This window comes from Erigeron canadensis, chromosome 2, assembly GCF_010389155.1.
Source record: "Erigeron canadensis isolate Cc75 chromosome 2, C_canadensis_v1, whole genome shotgun sequence".
In the NCBI taxonomy this organism is placed as follows: Eukaryota; Viridiplantae; Streptophyta; class Magnoliopsida; order Asterales; family Asteraceae; genus Erigeron; species Erigeron canadensis.
This window is the reverse complement of record NC_057762.1, coordinates 10908842-10927380: the sequence shown is the minus strand read 5'-3', so window position 1 is coordinate 10927380 and position 18539 is coordinate 10908842. Positions and strand designations below refer to the sequence as shown.

General features: G+C 37.3%; 1 protein-coding gene across 1 annotated transcript; it reads right to left on the bottom strand.

The window, feature by feature from the left end:
* Positions 1-449: 449 nt before the first annotated feature.
* LOC122587692 lies at positions 450-1308 on the bottom strand. Its single transcript, XM_043759858.1, has 2 exons — positions 779-1308; positions 450-675 (listed from the first exon to the last, which is right to left on the bottom strand). Exons 1-2 carry the CDS (start codon positions 1306-1308, stop codon positions 450-452), a joined length of 756 nt encoding a protein of 251 aa, XP_043615793.1.
* Positions 1309-18539: the final 17231 nt, after the last annotated feature.

The window sequence follows — 18539 nt, the reverse complement described above, 5'->3', positions numbered from 1 at the left end:
TGATGATGGTTTTCCGGCAAGTTCCAAATGTGTTCGACTAGATCCCCTCGAAGACGGTTGTGAGTCGCTCGATCACCTAACTCTCCCATCATACGTAATTGTGTTTCAACTCGTTCGCCCCAAGTACACACTGGCCTCTAGAGTGGAATTAACTCCAAATCGAGCGGACTAATTGCACGACTGTTATAATCAACGACCATGTTGTGCAAAATCACACAATCGTACATCGTACGTTTAATTTTCTTGATGCTCAATTGACGCGCTACATGAGTTAAGATTTCCCAACGACCATGAACAACCTCAAATGCACGCTCTACGTCTTTCCTTGTAGCTTTATGATAGCGCTTGAACTTTGTGGTCTTAGGGTCCATGGGATACTTAAAAGACTTCACAAGTGTCGACCATTCATGATAAATATCATTAGCTAGATGATACCCCTTTGTAAACTGCTATTCGTTAGCGGTAAAGTTGACCACAGGAGCTCTATCTTCAAGCAACTGGTCGAACAAGTCAGATTCATTGAGTACGTTGATTTCGTTGTTCGAACCGACGGATCTAAAGTAAGCATGCCATCCACAAATCATATGAAGCAACCGCTTCAAGGATAATCGTGGGGTGTCCTTTGTTGCCACGAGTGTATTGGCCTTGCCATGAGGTGGGGCATTTTCTCCATGGCTAGTGCATACAATCAACGCTTCCGAGCATACTCAGGAAACCATGCACCTCCAAATGTTTTGAGGTTAGTCGATCAACATCTTGTGTCGGTTTTCTCAAGTACTCTGCGTGATACAACTGTACAATACATTTACAAAAGTTGTTCAAAGCATCATATGACATTTGTTGACCCATTTCCAGATACTCATTTAGCTGGTCGGCATTAGCACTGTACGCCAGTTGGCGTACAACGGATGTACATTTTTGAAAATTGTTTATAGCGGGAGCATCCACGACATCGAAAGGAGGATTGTGAAAGTATTGAAAGTGAGCCGGTAATGGTTGTATGGCGTTAAAGGTTTGTATGTCTCTCACTATACGAATAAACATTTCCTTAGGCATTCGAAAATGCGTTCGAAAATAATCACGAGGATAGAAAGGCTCCGGGACGAAGTAATGATTAAATAAATGGGTTGCCGCTTTGGCATGGTTTCTGGCTATGTACATTCTTGGTGCTCTTGGTATGTTCACATGTGCTGAACTTTTTGCCTCCCTTTCTTCATCTTCCAAAAAAGTAACAAATGTGTTCAAAATTTCTGGATCTATTATGTAGTTACGAATGTATGATGTTGAATCTTCGTCGGAACTTGACATTTTTTTTTATGAAATGGTGGATTGTCTTAAAGTTTGTATGTGTGTGTGTGTGTGTTTTTTTTGTGAATGAAATGTGGTGGATGATAGAATAATAGAAGAGTATATGTGTGTTGTTTGAAAGAGTAATGTGTGTGTGTGTTTGAAAGAGTGGATATTGTTGTAACAACCGTCCTAGAAATGTTCTATTTAAGTTCTTAAAAACGTACATATGCCACTAGATCGGCCAGACAGTTTAATTTATATGAGTTCTAGACGTACTTTAGATGTTTACTATGTGCTTATATGAACTTCAAATTGATCTAAATTTAATATTGTACGACGAGTTCGCGATTACGTGCAATAATATAATATGTTCGGTGTGTAAATGTTAAAAGTTCATAAAAGAGTTCAGCCTAATTTAATTGCAAAAATGGCCCTTGTAGTTGTGAAATCTCATTTTTTTATGACAAGGTATAAAAAGAAAGTGTAAAACCCTAAAAGTTTACTATTCATCATCTCCTACCTCTCTTCACACACTCCCCACACCTTAAAACACACACTAAATTCATCTCCTGATTTTGGTTGGTTTGGGTGAAATCATTGATATCATTAGCTTCCTTGTAATCATCAAAACGTGTTTCTGTAATCGGTTTTGAGGTAACAACAACAAATCTTATGTTTTTGATGAAATTAAAAATAAACTTTTAGACTTGTGTTCTTGATGATTTGGTCGGTTTTGATGTCAAAAACGTGTTAAAGATTAATGGGTTTATGTTTGGATACGTCTAGTAACTGTTTTGTGATCAAATTTGGGTCGTAACATGCCTTAATCTTCAAAACTCGTGATTTTGTTAAGTTCAGTCTTATGTCCGTATGCCTGCAACATCAAACGAAATTATCTTGTTCAAAACGAAATTAGCTTAACGAACTTAAGGTTTAAATTCGCTCAGTTCAGTCAAACGAACTTAAGGTTTAAATTCGCTCAGTTCAGTCAAACGAACTTAAGGTTTAAATTCGCTCAGTTCAGTCAAACGAACGTAAGGTTTAAATTCGTTCAGTTCAGTCAAACGAACTTAAGGTTTAAATTCGTTCAGTTCAGTCAAACGAACTTAAGGCTCACTTTCGTTCAGTTCCTGTACGTAAAGTTCAGTTAAAAACTATTTGCAGTCAAAACGTTCGAAGGACCAAATCATCAGTTCATCAAGGACATTTGTGATTTGAATAATCACTTAGACTAATATATGTACTTTTATATGGTTATTATATGCATAGGAGTTCGACAAGGCGTAATTGGATCTCGATAGATATACTTATCTATCTTTGTACTTGCTCACTGTACTAGTTCTCTATTTTGTACCAGATCACTGTGAGTTCACTTATTTCCCCCTTTTGTACATTTTTAAAGTTCTTAATCGGGGACTGAAAAGCATGAAAACTAATTTGTACATATGTATATATACAGACTTATATATATATATATATTCTTTTGACTGTACTACGTACTACGTACTATCTTGAGACAGACAAACTATTTTCAGACAGACTATTTATGTACAGACAGACTATTTTCAGACAGACTATTTATGTACAGATGGACTATTTTCAGACAGACTATTTATGTACCGACAAACTATTTTCAGACAGACTATTTATGTACAGACAGACTACTTTCAAACAGACTATTTACGTATAGACAGACGATTTATGTTATGATACTTATTTCTTAATGTGCTTTCTAGATCTTGAATGGGCAGGATCTTGAATACATACGGTTATGTACTTATTTTATGTATGCTAAGACTTACTGCTATCAATTCATCTCCCACCAGTTCTGGGAATGGACCGTAGGTTTATGGACAGCGCTGTTAGGGTAGGCCCATCCTCATTCTCCTCAGGACAAGAGAATGCATATTACCTAGACTTATTGATCACCTGTTCTGATCACATGCTCTGGTCACCGGTTCTGACCTAGATCGTACTTATATACTTTCTGATTACAAGAGTTCCCTGAATTTTCATAGCTCGTTATGGCCAAGCGGATTAGCAGTAATAATAGACATACATATTAAGTACATTACGGACTCTAATCTACTGTTATTACAGCAAGGTACTTTTGACAGACATACAGACTTTTGACTAGACCTTGTGCATATCAGACTTATGTATATTTATAAAGTACTTTATGTGAATCTCACCAACTACTTTCGTAGTTGACCTTCGAACTTACATGCTTTTCAGGCTAGGTACTAGATCTTTAGCATAAGCGTCTTCCGTTCTAAGCTCATCCTTTTGGTGACGGTTCGTGCATACAAGTCCTGGAACTACGAAGACCTTATTGCTATTCCAGTTCAAGTTCTGTTCGATGAGACAATTGTTCTGTCCCACGAGTTTGACTATTCTGATTCAGTTATATTCTGTAATAACATTTGTACTTCTGATCTAGACTTAATTATGATTTGTAATGACTTTGTTCTCTTGATCTTTGATTAATCTTAATGGCTGTGTGAACTTGTACTGTGTGCATTTGTACTTGTCTGTGCATCCCGTATATTCCGCTTTAGCGGGGTGTTACAATTGTTGTTTAAATAAAAGGTAGAAAAAAAAATTAAAAATTAAAAAATAAACAAACATTCGACCGTTTGTTTCAAATTCAAACAAAAAAACATTTTTTTTAGTTTACGTTAAGTCATGGCCCGCTTGGACCCCACTTGGACTCTTATTCGCTTGGCGCTACAAGGAAAGGGTGTTAGGAAGAGTTGCCACGCTGAGTTGGTGCCATTGGCGGAACGTAGTGGGGGTTGGGGAGGGTCCTGGCCCTCCTAGAACTTCTAGCTACCATCAGAATAGATATATATTTGGGCGAAATTTGAACAAACTTTCCGATAGCTTAAGTGGTTATTTAGTGCATTTAGGTTCTTTGATCTAAATTGTAGTAAGGTTCGAATCCTCTTAATAGTAGTAAGGTTCGAATCCTCCTAATAGCTTTTACTGTTTTTTACTTCACTTTCCTTTCTCTTCATATATTTATAGTTTAGTTATTAATAGTTTAATACCAACTCAATACATATAAAACTTATATACATAACTTTATTTAAACGTAATTACAAATTATAAGATATATACTTAATTACTAGTATTAGTTTTATGAAGTTTGCTTATGTATATATAAAGCTAGAAATTAAAATGACTACTATACGTCGTATAAAAAGCAACGGCAAACGTATGATTAAGAGGTCATGCAAAAGATACATAACTGCCGCATTTCATTTTATAATCCATTTTGGCCCTCCCGCAAAAAAAGTTCACGTTCCGCCGCTGGTTGGTGCCAACGCAAGAAGAGGGGAAGAGGTGCCACGCCGAGTTGGAAACATGGCGTTGGCACCGGCCTTAGTTGATACATATATACGTGTTTATATAAGTGTACATGTAAATTATTTTTAAAGTGATAGTAAAAAAAGTGTCCTCAATATATTTGGGTGTATTATATTTACGGTCACTCTTTGTTACTACATCTACTACTTTATGATATTTCATGTTTAAAATTAATTTTAAGATAAAAGTTGAAAACTCATCCATCGTAACGCGGCTATATATATTCTGGTCATTTTTTAATTCTTATTACGAAGACTAATTAATTAGATCCTTCGTGTGAACACTTTAAATTTCTTCTTCTTTTCTTATGAATTAATGTAACAAACATATATACCAGTTAAAATAGACTTTGACTTGGTAACTTACAAGCAAATTCATGGTTTCTTCGGTTCTATTTCTACTAGTATATATATCTTAAAATCTGAAAAACTCTGAAGTACTCAACACACATCTGAAAAATGTCTTACGGCGATGCACCTCCATCTTTTTCATCGACTCACAAAAATGGGATTGATCAGGATCAGCCCGGTGAGGACGACTACAATAAACCAATTCCATCATTCAGTTCAGCGGGCCATGGCCAAGGGCATTCACATAACCAATTTCAAAATGAGTCAACGGTTGATGATACCAAAGCTCCCTCAATACTAGATTTTGGTCATGGCCCACATAACTCATCTGTTGACGGAAACAACAGCCGTGGTTTGGGTGATCATTATGGTGGTGGTCAAGCACCCTCTATTAGTGCTATGGCAAAAGGTACGGTTTCTCAAACTTCAGATGGTTTGAATCTTTATAATGATCCTAAAGTGCCGAGCCTTAACGATGTGAATAAACGAAGACCGTCTCAAAATGACATATCGGATCAGGAGATTGTTATGCTTGATGCTCCGGGGGCACAAGAGTTGGTTGGGATGAGTTTGGTCGGACCTAATTTTAGGAAGTTTTATCCCAATGCTTATTATAAGGAGAAAGATGGCGAGAATAATTGATTTCTTTTTCTGATTTGATTTATGTAATCTGTTCTGTAAGCAGTTTCTCTACCTTCGGGTAGAGGTATGGCTCACTTTCCTCATATCCCACTTTTTATAAATTTCTGTATTGTTGTTGTCGTTGTTGTAACTTGTTGCAAACTTTGAATTTTTAAGGATTGATTTAGTTATCTTTGTGTATATTTCGGATCAAGTATTCAAGATTGTAAGATGGCTACTATTATGCTTTTCATTTATGCTTATAGTACTGTAGTTGAAAATCTAGCAGCTAAACCATGGAGAATAAAAGCTTATTTACTTTGATTATGGTTTTAACAGATGAGTGTGTTTTTAAGTGAACTTTTAATGACAGGTTAAACTTGCTCGTCTAGTTTAATTTAGTATTCTATTAGTAAATATAGAGATTAAATCTGATTTCGTTTCTTTTGATCTAAACTACAAGCACAAGCACCTGCCTTGTTTCAAGTAATTAACCACTTAGTAATAGCCTATTCTTGGGTACGTGGATAATAAGGTTTGTAAAGAGAGGTTCAATATCTACTTATTGCAGAAAACTCCAGTCCTAATTCTAAGTTCGTAATATCTTATTTCACCTCAATGATCGTTTTCTATCGGAGTATCGGTCCAACCATGTACTATATATTCTCCAAAAATGTTCACCCTTTTTATCCACAGATTATATTCTCCAAAATTGTTCACACATTTTATTCCCAATGTGTTTTTAAAAAAAATAAAATTGAAGTGTCTGTTTTGCTTAATCCGGCCCATAATAAATAGCAGATGAGCTAAATGTTAGTGAGCCACAGATTGCGAAAGACGTTGGGTGCTCTGCTGCATAAAACAACCACAGATCGGTGGTTCGGCCTGTGGTTTTGGGTGAGCAAGTGGTGATTAGTGAAGCCCCGTGGTGCTAAGAGGCAAGGTAGTGAAGAAGTTTGAAGCTTTAAATCGATTCGAAAAACAAACACCTCAAATTCTGAAAACCTTTGACCAAATAAGAGGTTCCATGATACTTGGACTGAAGGGCGCTGAAGAAACTCGTATGCTGACCAAAGCTCCATCTTTTGGTGCTATGGGGAAAGTTTTGGTTTCTCAAGTTTCAAATGGTTTGGATCCTTATAATCATCCTAAGGCTCCGAGCCTTGGATATGTTACTCAGCGAGGAATGTTTCAAAATGAAACTTTCGAAACTTATGGTGGAGGTCAACCTCCATCTGTTGTTGCTATGGCAAAAGTTGCGGTTTCTCAAACGCATGCTAGATTTGTGAACGAACAAGGATTGGGTCAAAATGAAACATCCGAAACTTATGGTGGAGGTCAGCCTCCATCTCTTATTGATATGAAAAAAGTTGTGGCTTCTCATACAACAGCTATTGTGGATCGTTATAATCATCTAAAATCGCTGAGCCATGGAAATGTGAGTCGACCAGGATTGTTTCAAAATGGAACATCAGATACTTATGGTGGTGGTTATCCTCCATCTGTTAATGCTATGGCGAGAGTTGTGGTTTCTCAAACTTCAGATAGTGTGGATCCTTATAATCAACCTAAAGCGCCAAGCCTTAGCGATGTGAATAAACGAAGATCGTCTCAAAATGGCATCTCGGATCAGGATACTCCAAGTGCACAAGAGATGGTTGGGATGAGTTTGGTTGGACCTAATATTTGGAAACTTTATCCGAATGCTTATCACACGGAGAAAGATGGTGAGATTAATTGATCCTGTTTGTGATTTAATATATGTAAGTTGTTGCAAACTTTGAACTTTCTAACTATTAAATAAGTTACCTCTTTCGGATCGAGTATCCAAAATTGTTAGATCCTACTATGTTACTTTTGGTTTATGATTATATTATGTCTACTACATGTTGGAGAATTATGTTCAGTGCCAACAAATTTCGATTAATATGGTTGTGATTACGTGCAGACTGCAGACCATGAAGGATTAAACGAATAATTTACTTTAGTTATCGTTTTAAGATGTTAGAGGCTACCCAATGTCTTAAACTCATCTCTTAAGGACTAGTCCTTATCAGCGTCACATCAGAAAAAAACACTCCAATGACTAATCCCCCAAAACATACCCAATACACTCATCCCTCAAGGATTAGTCTTGGACCCACCAACTATTTAATTCTAGCCATGATGCGGTCAAGTTATCAATTTTAATCAAACTTGACTTTTGGGCTACATAACCGTGATGAGTTTTTGCATGTAAATATTTTTGGTATTTGGATAATTAGAAGCTGAAAAGTTGATGTTATTAATTACTAGTATTAGATTCCTATACTTTTTCTTTTTTTCATAGCAAGTTCCTTTTAACTTATAATGATTTACTTGACTATATGTTGGGTCACAAAGTCTTTGTATGATCAATTTTATGATATATCAAAATTTCATTTTTCCCTAATCACATATGTATGTGTTTTAGTGTGAATTTCCTAATTTTTGGTATTCTTTTTTGAATCAATGAATTTTAGAAGGATTGTTTCTGGGTATTCTTACAATCAAAGAATAAATAATTGATCCTTTTGTTTCTAAGAATACCAGAAACAATCCTTCTAAAATTCGTTGATTCAAAAGACAATACCGAAAAATTAGGAAATTCACACTAAAACACATACATATGTGATTAGGGAAAAATGAAATTTTGATATATCATAAAACTGATCATACAAAGACTTTGTGACCCAATATATAGCCATACTAATAATTAATAGCATCAACTTTTAAGTTACTAATTATCCAAATACCAAAAATATTGATGAGCAAAAACTCATCACGGTTATGTAACCCAAAAGTCAAGTTTGTTGAATATTGATAACTTTGACCGCATCATTCTCTCCCGGTTGAAAAGAACTCGCCCTCGAGTTTGGCAAAGGTTAAGTAGCGCCACAACATCAGATTTGGAAGGGTCGTCTCTGGATGCATTGACATCATAAGAACAAATATTTGATGGATCCACATTCTCCAATATTGATTTGGGTGAAATGTGTGATAAGTAATCCATGCCAATGAAGGTTTATATGTTTTCATATAGTTTGAGAACCAGAGTATGCCTTGTTTTGCATAAAATAAAATGTATGCTTGATCTGATGATACATCGGCTTCTGAAACTCGTGTAACCTTGTACCATGTATAATAATAATGATCCAAGATAGATGTATAGGCTACATGTATCACTCTGGCTTCCACATGTGTAAGACTTGCTCACTCCAAGTACAAACCAAGCAGAAATGTTTGTTGCTACAATCGCAAGGTGTTTGATGACCGTACAAATAGAACCCCCGAACAAGTAACACAGAATGGTTGAAGCAATAAGAAACGGCATTGAAAAAGCGAGTATTGCACAGATTGGTCAGCCCTGCACCCTCATCTTTCAACGTTGAAAACGACGTGACCGTGTGAGCCATCAAATTGTCGATCATCACCAGAGGACCACCATCTTCAACACCTTCGACATTACAGATTTTATAAACCACTTCATCACCATGTATCCCGTTCAATTTCATCTCTTGATTTGAATCACATGTATCGGACCCCCACCAATACCCATCGATATCATTCGAAATCGCCACAGGTTTTTTAATTAATGTGGGAGTTAAATATCGATTATCTCGAGATATTGATCCCAATTGCAATCCATACTGTTGTGATACTACAAAAATTGAAACCAAAGTATAAGATAATGTAACATAATTTGAAATATTCAAACCTTCATCTCCTGGATCTCGTTGCTCGCTTTTCAGATGGATATAATCTTCATCATGGTGCATTCCTTTTTTTTATCAAAATATAAATCTAATGTTCAAAAACAGCAACAACTTCGGAAAATCATATCTGCTTGTAAGAAACTCCAATGGAGAATCCCAACGGTCAACTCGTGCAACAGTGAGTCTTGGATCACATATCCAAAAATCACGGCGATCCAACGGTGAGCGGATTTGTGATGCCTGTTTTCCCGCAACTGCGCAAATATGGACGAACCTAATTGGATTCTTCATCAATTTTCTCACCATATGGACAACCATGAGACCCAAACTAAAGATATCAATCCTCATCACTGTATACATCATACACGGGTTGTGAATCATAGATAAAATTGTCACAACGAGACATTTTGACTAGGAATTTTGGCTCTGATTACCAACTGATGTAGGGAGAAAAAAAATAATAAATAATTAATCCTGTTGATTCTAAGAATACCCAGAAACAATCCTTCTAAAATTCGTTGATTCAAAAGAGAATATAGAAAATTAAGAAATTCACACTAAAACACACACACATATGTTATTAAGGAAAAATAAAATTTTGATATATCATAAAACTGATCATATAAAGACTTTGTGACCCAATATATAGTCATACTAGTAATTAATAACATCAAATTTTCAACTACTAATTATCCAAGTACCAAAAATATTGATGAGCAAAAACTCATCACGGATATGTAACCCAAAAGTCAAGTTTGTTTAATATTGGTAACTTGACAGCATCACCTTTTATCTAAACTTTACACTTTCAACCATGCATAATATAAATAAAACACATTTTACTCCATTAACACAAATTTTAAATAAAACACTGTAAGAACCCAAACCTTTTTAAACAAAATCAAATAAATTTTTTTTTTTGTGCCCACTGCGGCGCAGTGAGGCAAAACACCTCCACTGCGGCGCAGTGGAAAACTTCGGCAGAAAATGAAAATTGACTCACTGCGGCGCAGTGAATTTCCTCGGCAGCAGTTAACCAAAAGCCCACTGCGGCGCAGTGAGCTAAGAAAGGCTCCCACTATGGCGCAGTGGAGCTACCTGCAACAAACTTTTGTTCAAAAAAAATCAGGTTTCCTGCACTTGACTCTTTTTGTTAACACCAAAACACCATTTCAACTTCAACATTTCTAAATACCAAAACATGACATTTAAAGCATATAGATCACCCATTCATTGAAATCATTCCATTTTACAAGACTTTTGACTACCAAAAATTCAACAAACGAGTCGATAACCCTACTTGGGTAATTATCAAGTTAGTACAAATTCTACCATTACTAACGTTTCCAACGCAACTACAACTTTTCAGAAGTTCATTCAAAATAATTTGACCAAGGATCATGTATCAAAGCCAATGGGTACCAAAGGGATCATCTACCCAAATTATCCAAAATGTCAACCTTCCGAATGGCAAGAGCTTCCAATTCTAACTTCACTCGATCGCTCCCTTACCTTTGCTACTACCAACTCCTATAAGAGAGTTAAACAACTAAAACATAGGCAACGCTTAGTGAATGCATACACATATAATCATAATCATGTCATTTCAACTTTGTGCATCAAGCACCATATAAGCCTAGCAAGCTAGCCTTTTCATACATTTCAAACAACATAGATTCATTTTCAACATGGCCATGGATAATTTGGCTAGTAGGAATTTACCTACCTACTAGCTCTTACAAACAAACTGACTAGTAGGAATTTACCCACCTACTAGTTCTAACAAACAACTATCAAATGGGTCATAGGAATTTACCCACCTATGACCTCTAGTAACAAAAACATGATTGTATGCATATACACTCACCTCAAACTTGGCTACTTGACAAAACAAGGCTACAAGATCAACAATTTATTGTTCAACACCTATACAAGAATAATCACATATCATCTATGAGTTCCATGACTCAACTACTTAGAAACATCTAGTTGCATCCAACACTTCTAAGATTATGGTGTTTGGCTTCTAAAAACTTTTCCAACAACTCTAAATTTTCATGATAGAACTTTATTTCATGATTTCTAGCCAAACACCACTAACTATTAATTTCTTATTATGTGGGATTTTCCGTTGTCATCAAGTCTTTAAATCAAACTAACAAATTCCTAGTTCAAATTATTAGGGTTCTTCTTGAAAATCCCAATTAACAAAACCCCCAAATTCTAAGGTTAAGAACCCTAAATTTTAATAACAAATAAAACTAGGGTTATGAAATCAATACCTCAAGAGTGAAAGACCAAAAGATTAGGGTTTTCAATCACAATTCTTCCCCCTTTTCTTCTTAAGAATTTCGGCCACCACCACCTCCACACAACCCTCAAATTTCAACTTCTTATTCAATTGGTGGTGATTGTTGTTATTGTTCAAAGATTAAGGTTCTTTAATTTATAGATTGAAGGTTCAATTGCATGTACTTGGAAGAATTGAGAAAATAAGATAGTTAGGTGAAGAGTAGAATTTTGAAGTGGGAAACTATGAGTCATAAGGATGAATTGGCTGGCTTATTTTCTGATAGCCACGTCCCATTCTAATTTTTGTCGGTAAAATACCCGCTAGCCACTAAAGTTCCAATTAAATTAACCCCTTATCTCAAAACAAAATACTAGGAAATTAATTTAATGCCAAAACTATGAAAATGGTTAATTTTCTTTTACCTTAAAAGATTGGAGTGTTACAAATCTCCCCCACTTATAATCGATCACGTCCCTGTGATCCATGCCATGTGCAAGGACGGATAGTACACCAACATGTCATGTTCGGTTTCCCACGTATACTCGGAGTTCTTATGATGCCTCCATTGTACCTTGAAAGTGCGCATCGTCTTGTTGTTTATCCTTCTCAATTCTTCAACTATGGCGACCGGTTCCTCGACATAAGTTAACTTCTTGTCTAGCTCGATTTCATTTAGTGGAACACACGTTGCATCATCAACAAGACATTTCCGGAGTTGAGATACATGAAAAGTGTTATGAATACGAGATAGTTCTTCGGGTAACTCTAATTGGTATGCCACTTTGCCAATACGAGCAATAATCCGAAACGGGCCTATGAACCGTGGACTCAACTTTCCACGTTTGCGAAATCGTAGCAAACCCTTCCATGGAGATACCTTTAACATAACCCGATCACCAACCATAAACTCAATGGGCCTTCTTCTAACATCGGCATACGACTTTTGTCTATCTTGAGCCGCCTTAAGTCTCTCACGAATCTCGTCTATCTTTTGCGTCGTTTCAAGAACAACATCAGTTCCTCCTAATTCCCTTTGACCCACTTCTCCCCAACAAATGGGAGTTCAACATCTTCTACCATAAAGCATTTCATACGGTGGCATCTTAATACTAGAATGGTAGCTATTATTGTACGAAAATTCCGCCAAAGGTAAGTATGCATCCCATGGTCCTCCAAAATCAATTATACAAGCACGTAACATATACCTCTAACGTTTGGATGGTTCTTTCGCTTTGACCGTCCGTTTGCGGGTGGTATGCGGTACTAAAATGTAACTTAGTACCCATATCTTCATGAAATTTCCTCCAAAAATGGGAGGTAAATCGAGTATCCCTATCCGAAACAATAGAGACGGGGATGCCATGTCGAGCTACAACTTCTTTCACATAAATGTCAGCTAGAACTTCGGAAGATGACGATTCACGGATGGGCAAAAACAAGGCACTTTTCGTTAATCGATCCGCAATCACCCAAATGGAATCAAACTGATGTTTGGGCGTCCTGGGAAGTTTAGTAATAAAATCCATTGCCAAATGCTCCCATTTCCACTGTGGTATATCAAGCGGTTGAAGCTTCCCATACGGCTTTTGATGTTCCGCCTTCACTTGTAAACAAGTCAAACACTTTTCCACATACTTGACGATGTCGCATTTGATGCCCGGCCACCAATAATCGACCTTCAAATCTTGATACATTTTCGTTGCGCCGGGGTGGATAGAGTACTTGGACTTACGTGCTTCTTCAAGAAGAATTTCCTTCATCGTACACGAGAATGGAATCCAAATTCTCCCATAACGAACCATGAGACCACGAGAGTCTTTAGAGAGATGTTGCAATTGCCCTTTAATTCTCTCTTGCTTGGGGTCACGTTTCAAAGATTCTTCTTGAGCTTCCCTTATTCGTTCGAAGAAATCGTTTGTAAGCATTACCCAAAGAGGTGAAACGCGAAAGATTGCTTTTTCTACTCAAGGCGTCGGCTACTACATTGGCCTTCCCGGGGTGAAACAAAATTTCACAATCGTAATCCTTCAATAAGTCTAACCACCTCCGTTGACGACTATTAAGATCACGTTGTTCAAAGAAATACTTAAGACTTTTATGATCCGAATAAATGGAGAATTTAACGCCATACAAGTAATGACGCCAAATCTTCAATGCAAAAACAACCGCTGCAAGTTCCAAATCATGGACGGGATAGGACTTCTCATGAGTTAACTGTCTTGATGCATAAGCGATAACTCGTCCCTTTTGCATAAGGACACAACCAAGACCATTGAACGAGGCATCACAATACACCGAGAAATCTTCAACTCCATCCGGCAAAGTAAGAATAGGTGCTTGACTCAACTTTTCTTTTAGTGTTTGGAATGCACCTTCTTGTTCACTTTTCCAAGCAAACTTCTCATTCTTTCGAGTCAATTTTGTAAGAGGTGAAGCCAACTTCGAAAAATCTTGAATGAATCGACGGTAATAACCCGCCAAACCAAGAAAGCTACGAATTTCCGTCGGGGACTTAGGAGATTCCCACTTCATGATGGCACTTATCTTCGACGGATCGACTTTTATTCCATCTTGATTAACAACATGACCGAGAAATTGCACTTCCCGCAACCAAAATTCACATTTCGAAAATTTAGCGTATAATTTCTCTCGACGAAGGGTTTCAAGGACTTCACGGAGATGTTTCTCATGATCGGATGGACACTTCGAATAGATCAAAATGTCGTCAATAAAAACAATAACGGATTTATCAAGGAAAGGACGACATACTCGATTCATAAGATCCATGAAGGCCGCCGGAGCATTAGTCAACCCAAAAGGCATGACCATGAATTCATAATGACCATATCGAGTCCTAAATGCGGTTTTCAGGATATCTTCTTCACAAATTTTAAGTTGATGGTACCCCGATCGATGATCAATCTTTGAGAAATAAGAAGCTCCTTGAAGTTGATCAAAAAGATCATCAATACGTGGCAAAGGGTACTTGTTTTTTATAGTAACTTTATTGAGTTCACGATAGTCAATGCACATCCGTAAACTACCGTCCTTCTTCTTAACAAACAAGACGGGAGCACCCCATGGTGAACTACTTGGGCGAATGAAACCCTTATCAAGTAGTTCTTGGAGTTCATCCATCATTTCTCGCATTTCGGTTGGAGTGAGACGATAAGGAGCCTTGGCAATAGGCGTAGCACCCGGAATGAGGTCTATTTTGAAATCGATTTGTCTTTCGGGAGGAAGACCCGGTAGTTCATCGGGGAAAACGTCTACAAATTCGTTCACAATAGGAATTTCGGACATTGATTTAGATTCCTTATTGGGATCAACAACATGAGCTAGAAAAGCTTTGCACCCTCGAGAGATAAGTCGACGGGCTCGAGAAAAAGTGCATAAAGGCAATGAGTCTTGATTTCTTTCACCGTAAATCACCATATCCCTACCGTTAGGAGTTTTTAGGTGAACACTTTTATCAGTACAACAAATATTTGCCTTATGTTGACCAAGCCAATCCATACCCAAAATTACATCAAATTCTCCCAAACCCATCGGAATAAGATTAGCTTTGAAAATTTCAAAATTGATGGTCACACTACAACCTAGATACACATTTTTAATCATGTAGGTTTGATCACCCGCTACTTCCACCAACAAAGGGGGTTCAAGAAAAGACAATTGTAAAGGAATGCATTTAGTGAATCGAGTAGCAACAAAGGAACGATTTGCTCCGGAATCAAATAAAATCTTAGCGGGTGTGTCATGAACTAGGAAAGTACCTGACACGACATCAGTGGATTCTTTAGCTTGAGCTACCGAGATTTGGAACGATCTTCCCCTCGGATTCCCTACTTGTTCAGCCAACTTTCTTTCATTCGCTTTCCTTGCTTCGGCTTGCCTCTCTTCCTCCGTCAACAATGGGCAAGCACTCTTCATATGTCCTTCATTGAAGCACTTGAAACACACGGTCGGTTTGCTAGGGGAGAACTTACAATCTCGACTAATGTAACCCGGTTGGCCACAATTGAAACATCCCTTCTTAGATGGTAATAAACAAACTCCGGAATGATGTTTCCCACAATTATTGCAAGTAGGAACGTTCTTCCTATTTGAACCACCCCCCGAACTACCACTAGACCGAAACTTCTTGTTTGGAGAGTTACTTTGTTCCGCCTTTCTCTTGGAGGTCTCATCATCCAGCATGCCTTGCTCAACCTCATGCCACCTAGCCACATCAACCAATTGTGTAAATGATTCGATTTGAAGTAGCGTAATCTTCTCTCGAATGTTCTTGCGAAGTTTGCGGTAAAAATGCTCCTTTAACAACCGATCATCTTTCAAATATTCCGGGCAAAATTGAGCTTTGTCTAGAAATTGTACCCGAAACTCATTAACATTCAAAGTGCCTTGCGAGTCATTCATAAACTCGCTCCTAAGCCTAGTCACATCGGCTTTGATCAAAATTCTTTAAAGAAGGCAACTTTGAAATCAACCCATTCCATACCCACCGTTGTCTCCTCACCCTTCTTGACAATTTCACCATCCCACCACAACTTTGCCCTACACATAACAAGCTTGACCCATACAAGGTCTTGTCTTCCGGTGGAGTCTTTGTGATGCGGAAGGCTCCCTCAACTTCATTTACCCACCTTGTGCTCACAATCGGGTCAGGATCCCCATTGTATTTGGGTGGGTTGGCAATGGTGAAGCTCTTAAGATCATAAGGCTTCTCATTCTTAGGCTTCGGCCGTTCCTCAGCGTCTTAAATGTAAGAACCCAAACCTTTTCTTTTGGAAATCGCTTATCAAACTCTTCTTGTACCGCGGAGGCAACTTCTTCCCTTATCTTGATGGCGATAGTATCACTCATTGAGCCCTCAAGGGTCTCGTTTAACTTTTTAACAATAAATGGAGAGAAATTCTCCAAAGCCTTCCCTATTTGCTCACTAATGAAATCATGACTAAGTTCCTCAATCGACGCGCTTTTGTTTTTGCCGTGGCTCGATCCGTCTTCATCTTGAGATGAAGCCATACTACACAATTCGAGCAGTTTATCAACAACACACAACATTCACTATATAGTCTCTAATATCCCCAAACCTTCATATCTGATCATTTCCGTGTTTAGCAAGTTTAATTTAAAACGTAATAGCTTATGATCGATAATAGGCCGGCTCTATTACTATCATAAACTATTTCATTTTAAACCAATCTTACGAAACACTTCAACTCTCAAACATGGAACATCCAAACCTAAGGTCAAAGTCAAAGTCAAATTTTCCTATGGTTCAAGTCTAGGCATCTTAACTAAAAGATCGAAACCTAAATCCCTTGAACCATGGCTCTGATACCAAAAATGTAAGAACCCAAACCTTTTTAAACAAAATTGAATAAAAATTTTTTTTTGTCTCCACTGCGGCGCAGTGGAAAACTTCGGCAGAAAATGGAAATTGACTCACTGCGGCGCAGTGAATTTCCTCGGCAGCAGTTAACCAAAAGCCCACTGCGGCACAGTGAGCTAGGACAGGCTCCCACTGCGGCGCAGTGGAGCTACCTGCAGCAAACTTTTGTTCAAAAAAAATCAGGTTTCCTGCACTTGACTCTTTTTCTTAACACCAAAACACCATTTCAACTTCAACATTTCTAAATACCAAAATATGACATTTAAAGCATATAGATCACCCATTCATTGAAATCATTCCATTTTACAAGACTTTTGACTACCAAAAATTCAACAAACGGGTCGATAACCCTACTTGGGTAATTATCAAGTTAGTACAAATTCTACCATTACTAACGTTTCCAACGCAACTACAACTTTTCAGAAGTTCATTCAAAATAATTTGACCAAGGATCATGTATCAAAGCCAATGGGTACCAAAGGGATCATCTACCCAAATTATCCAAAATGTCAACCTTCCGAATGGCAAGAGCTTCCAATTCTAACTTCACTCGATCGCTCCCTTACCTTTGCTACTACCAACTCCTATAAGAGAGTTAAACAACCAAAACATAAGCAACGCTTAGTGAATGCATACACATATAATCATAATCATGTCATTTCAACTTTGTGCATCAAGCACCATATAAGCCTAGCTAGCTAGCCTTTTCATACATTTCAAACAACATACATTCATTTTCAACATGGCCATGGATAATTTGGCTACTAGGAATTTACCCACCTACTAGTTCTAACAAACAACTATCAAATGGGTCATAGGAATTTACCCACCTATGACCTCTAGTAACAAGAACATGATTATATGCATATACACTCACCTCAAACTTGGCTACTTGACAAAACAAGGCTACAAGATCAACCATTTATTGTTCAACACCTATATAAGAATAATCACATATCATCTATGAGTTCCATGACTCAACTACTTAGAAACATCTAGTTGCATCCAACACTTCTAAGATTATGGTGTTTGGCTTCTAAACACTTTTCCAACAACTCTAAATTTTCATGATAGAACTTTATTTCATGATTTTTAGCCAAACACCACCAACTATGAATTTCTTATTATGGGGGATTTTCCATTGTCATCAAGTCTTTAAATCAAACTAACAAATTCCCAATTTAAATTATTAGGGTTCTTCTTGAAAATCCCAATTAACAAAACCCCCAAATTCTAAGGTTAAGAACCCTAAATTTTAATAACAAATAAAACTAGGGTTATGAAATCAATACCTCAAGAGTGAAAGACCAAAAGATTAGGGCTTTCAATCACAATTCTTCCCCCTTTTCTTCTTAAGAATTTCGGCCACCACCACCTCCACACAACCCTCAAATTTCAACTTCTTACTCAATTGGTGGTGATTGTTGTTATTGTTCAAAGATTAAGGTTCTTTAATTTATAGATTGAAGATTCAATTGCATGTA

Excerpts from the sequence above, each read along its gene's own strand:
- LOC122587692 (XM_043759858.1), bottom strand. The coding sequence starts at position 1,308 with ATGTCAAGTTCCGACGAAGATTCAACATCATACATTCGTAACTACATA. Across the intron at positions 676-778 it reads GTACAGTTGTATCACGCAGA|CCATGGAGAAAATGCCCCAC; the intron begins GTACTTGAGAAA and ends TGTATGCACTAG.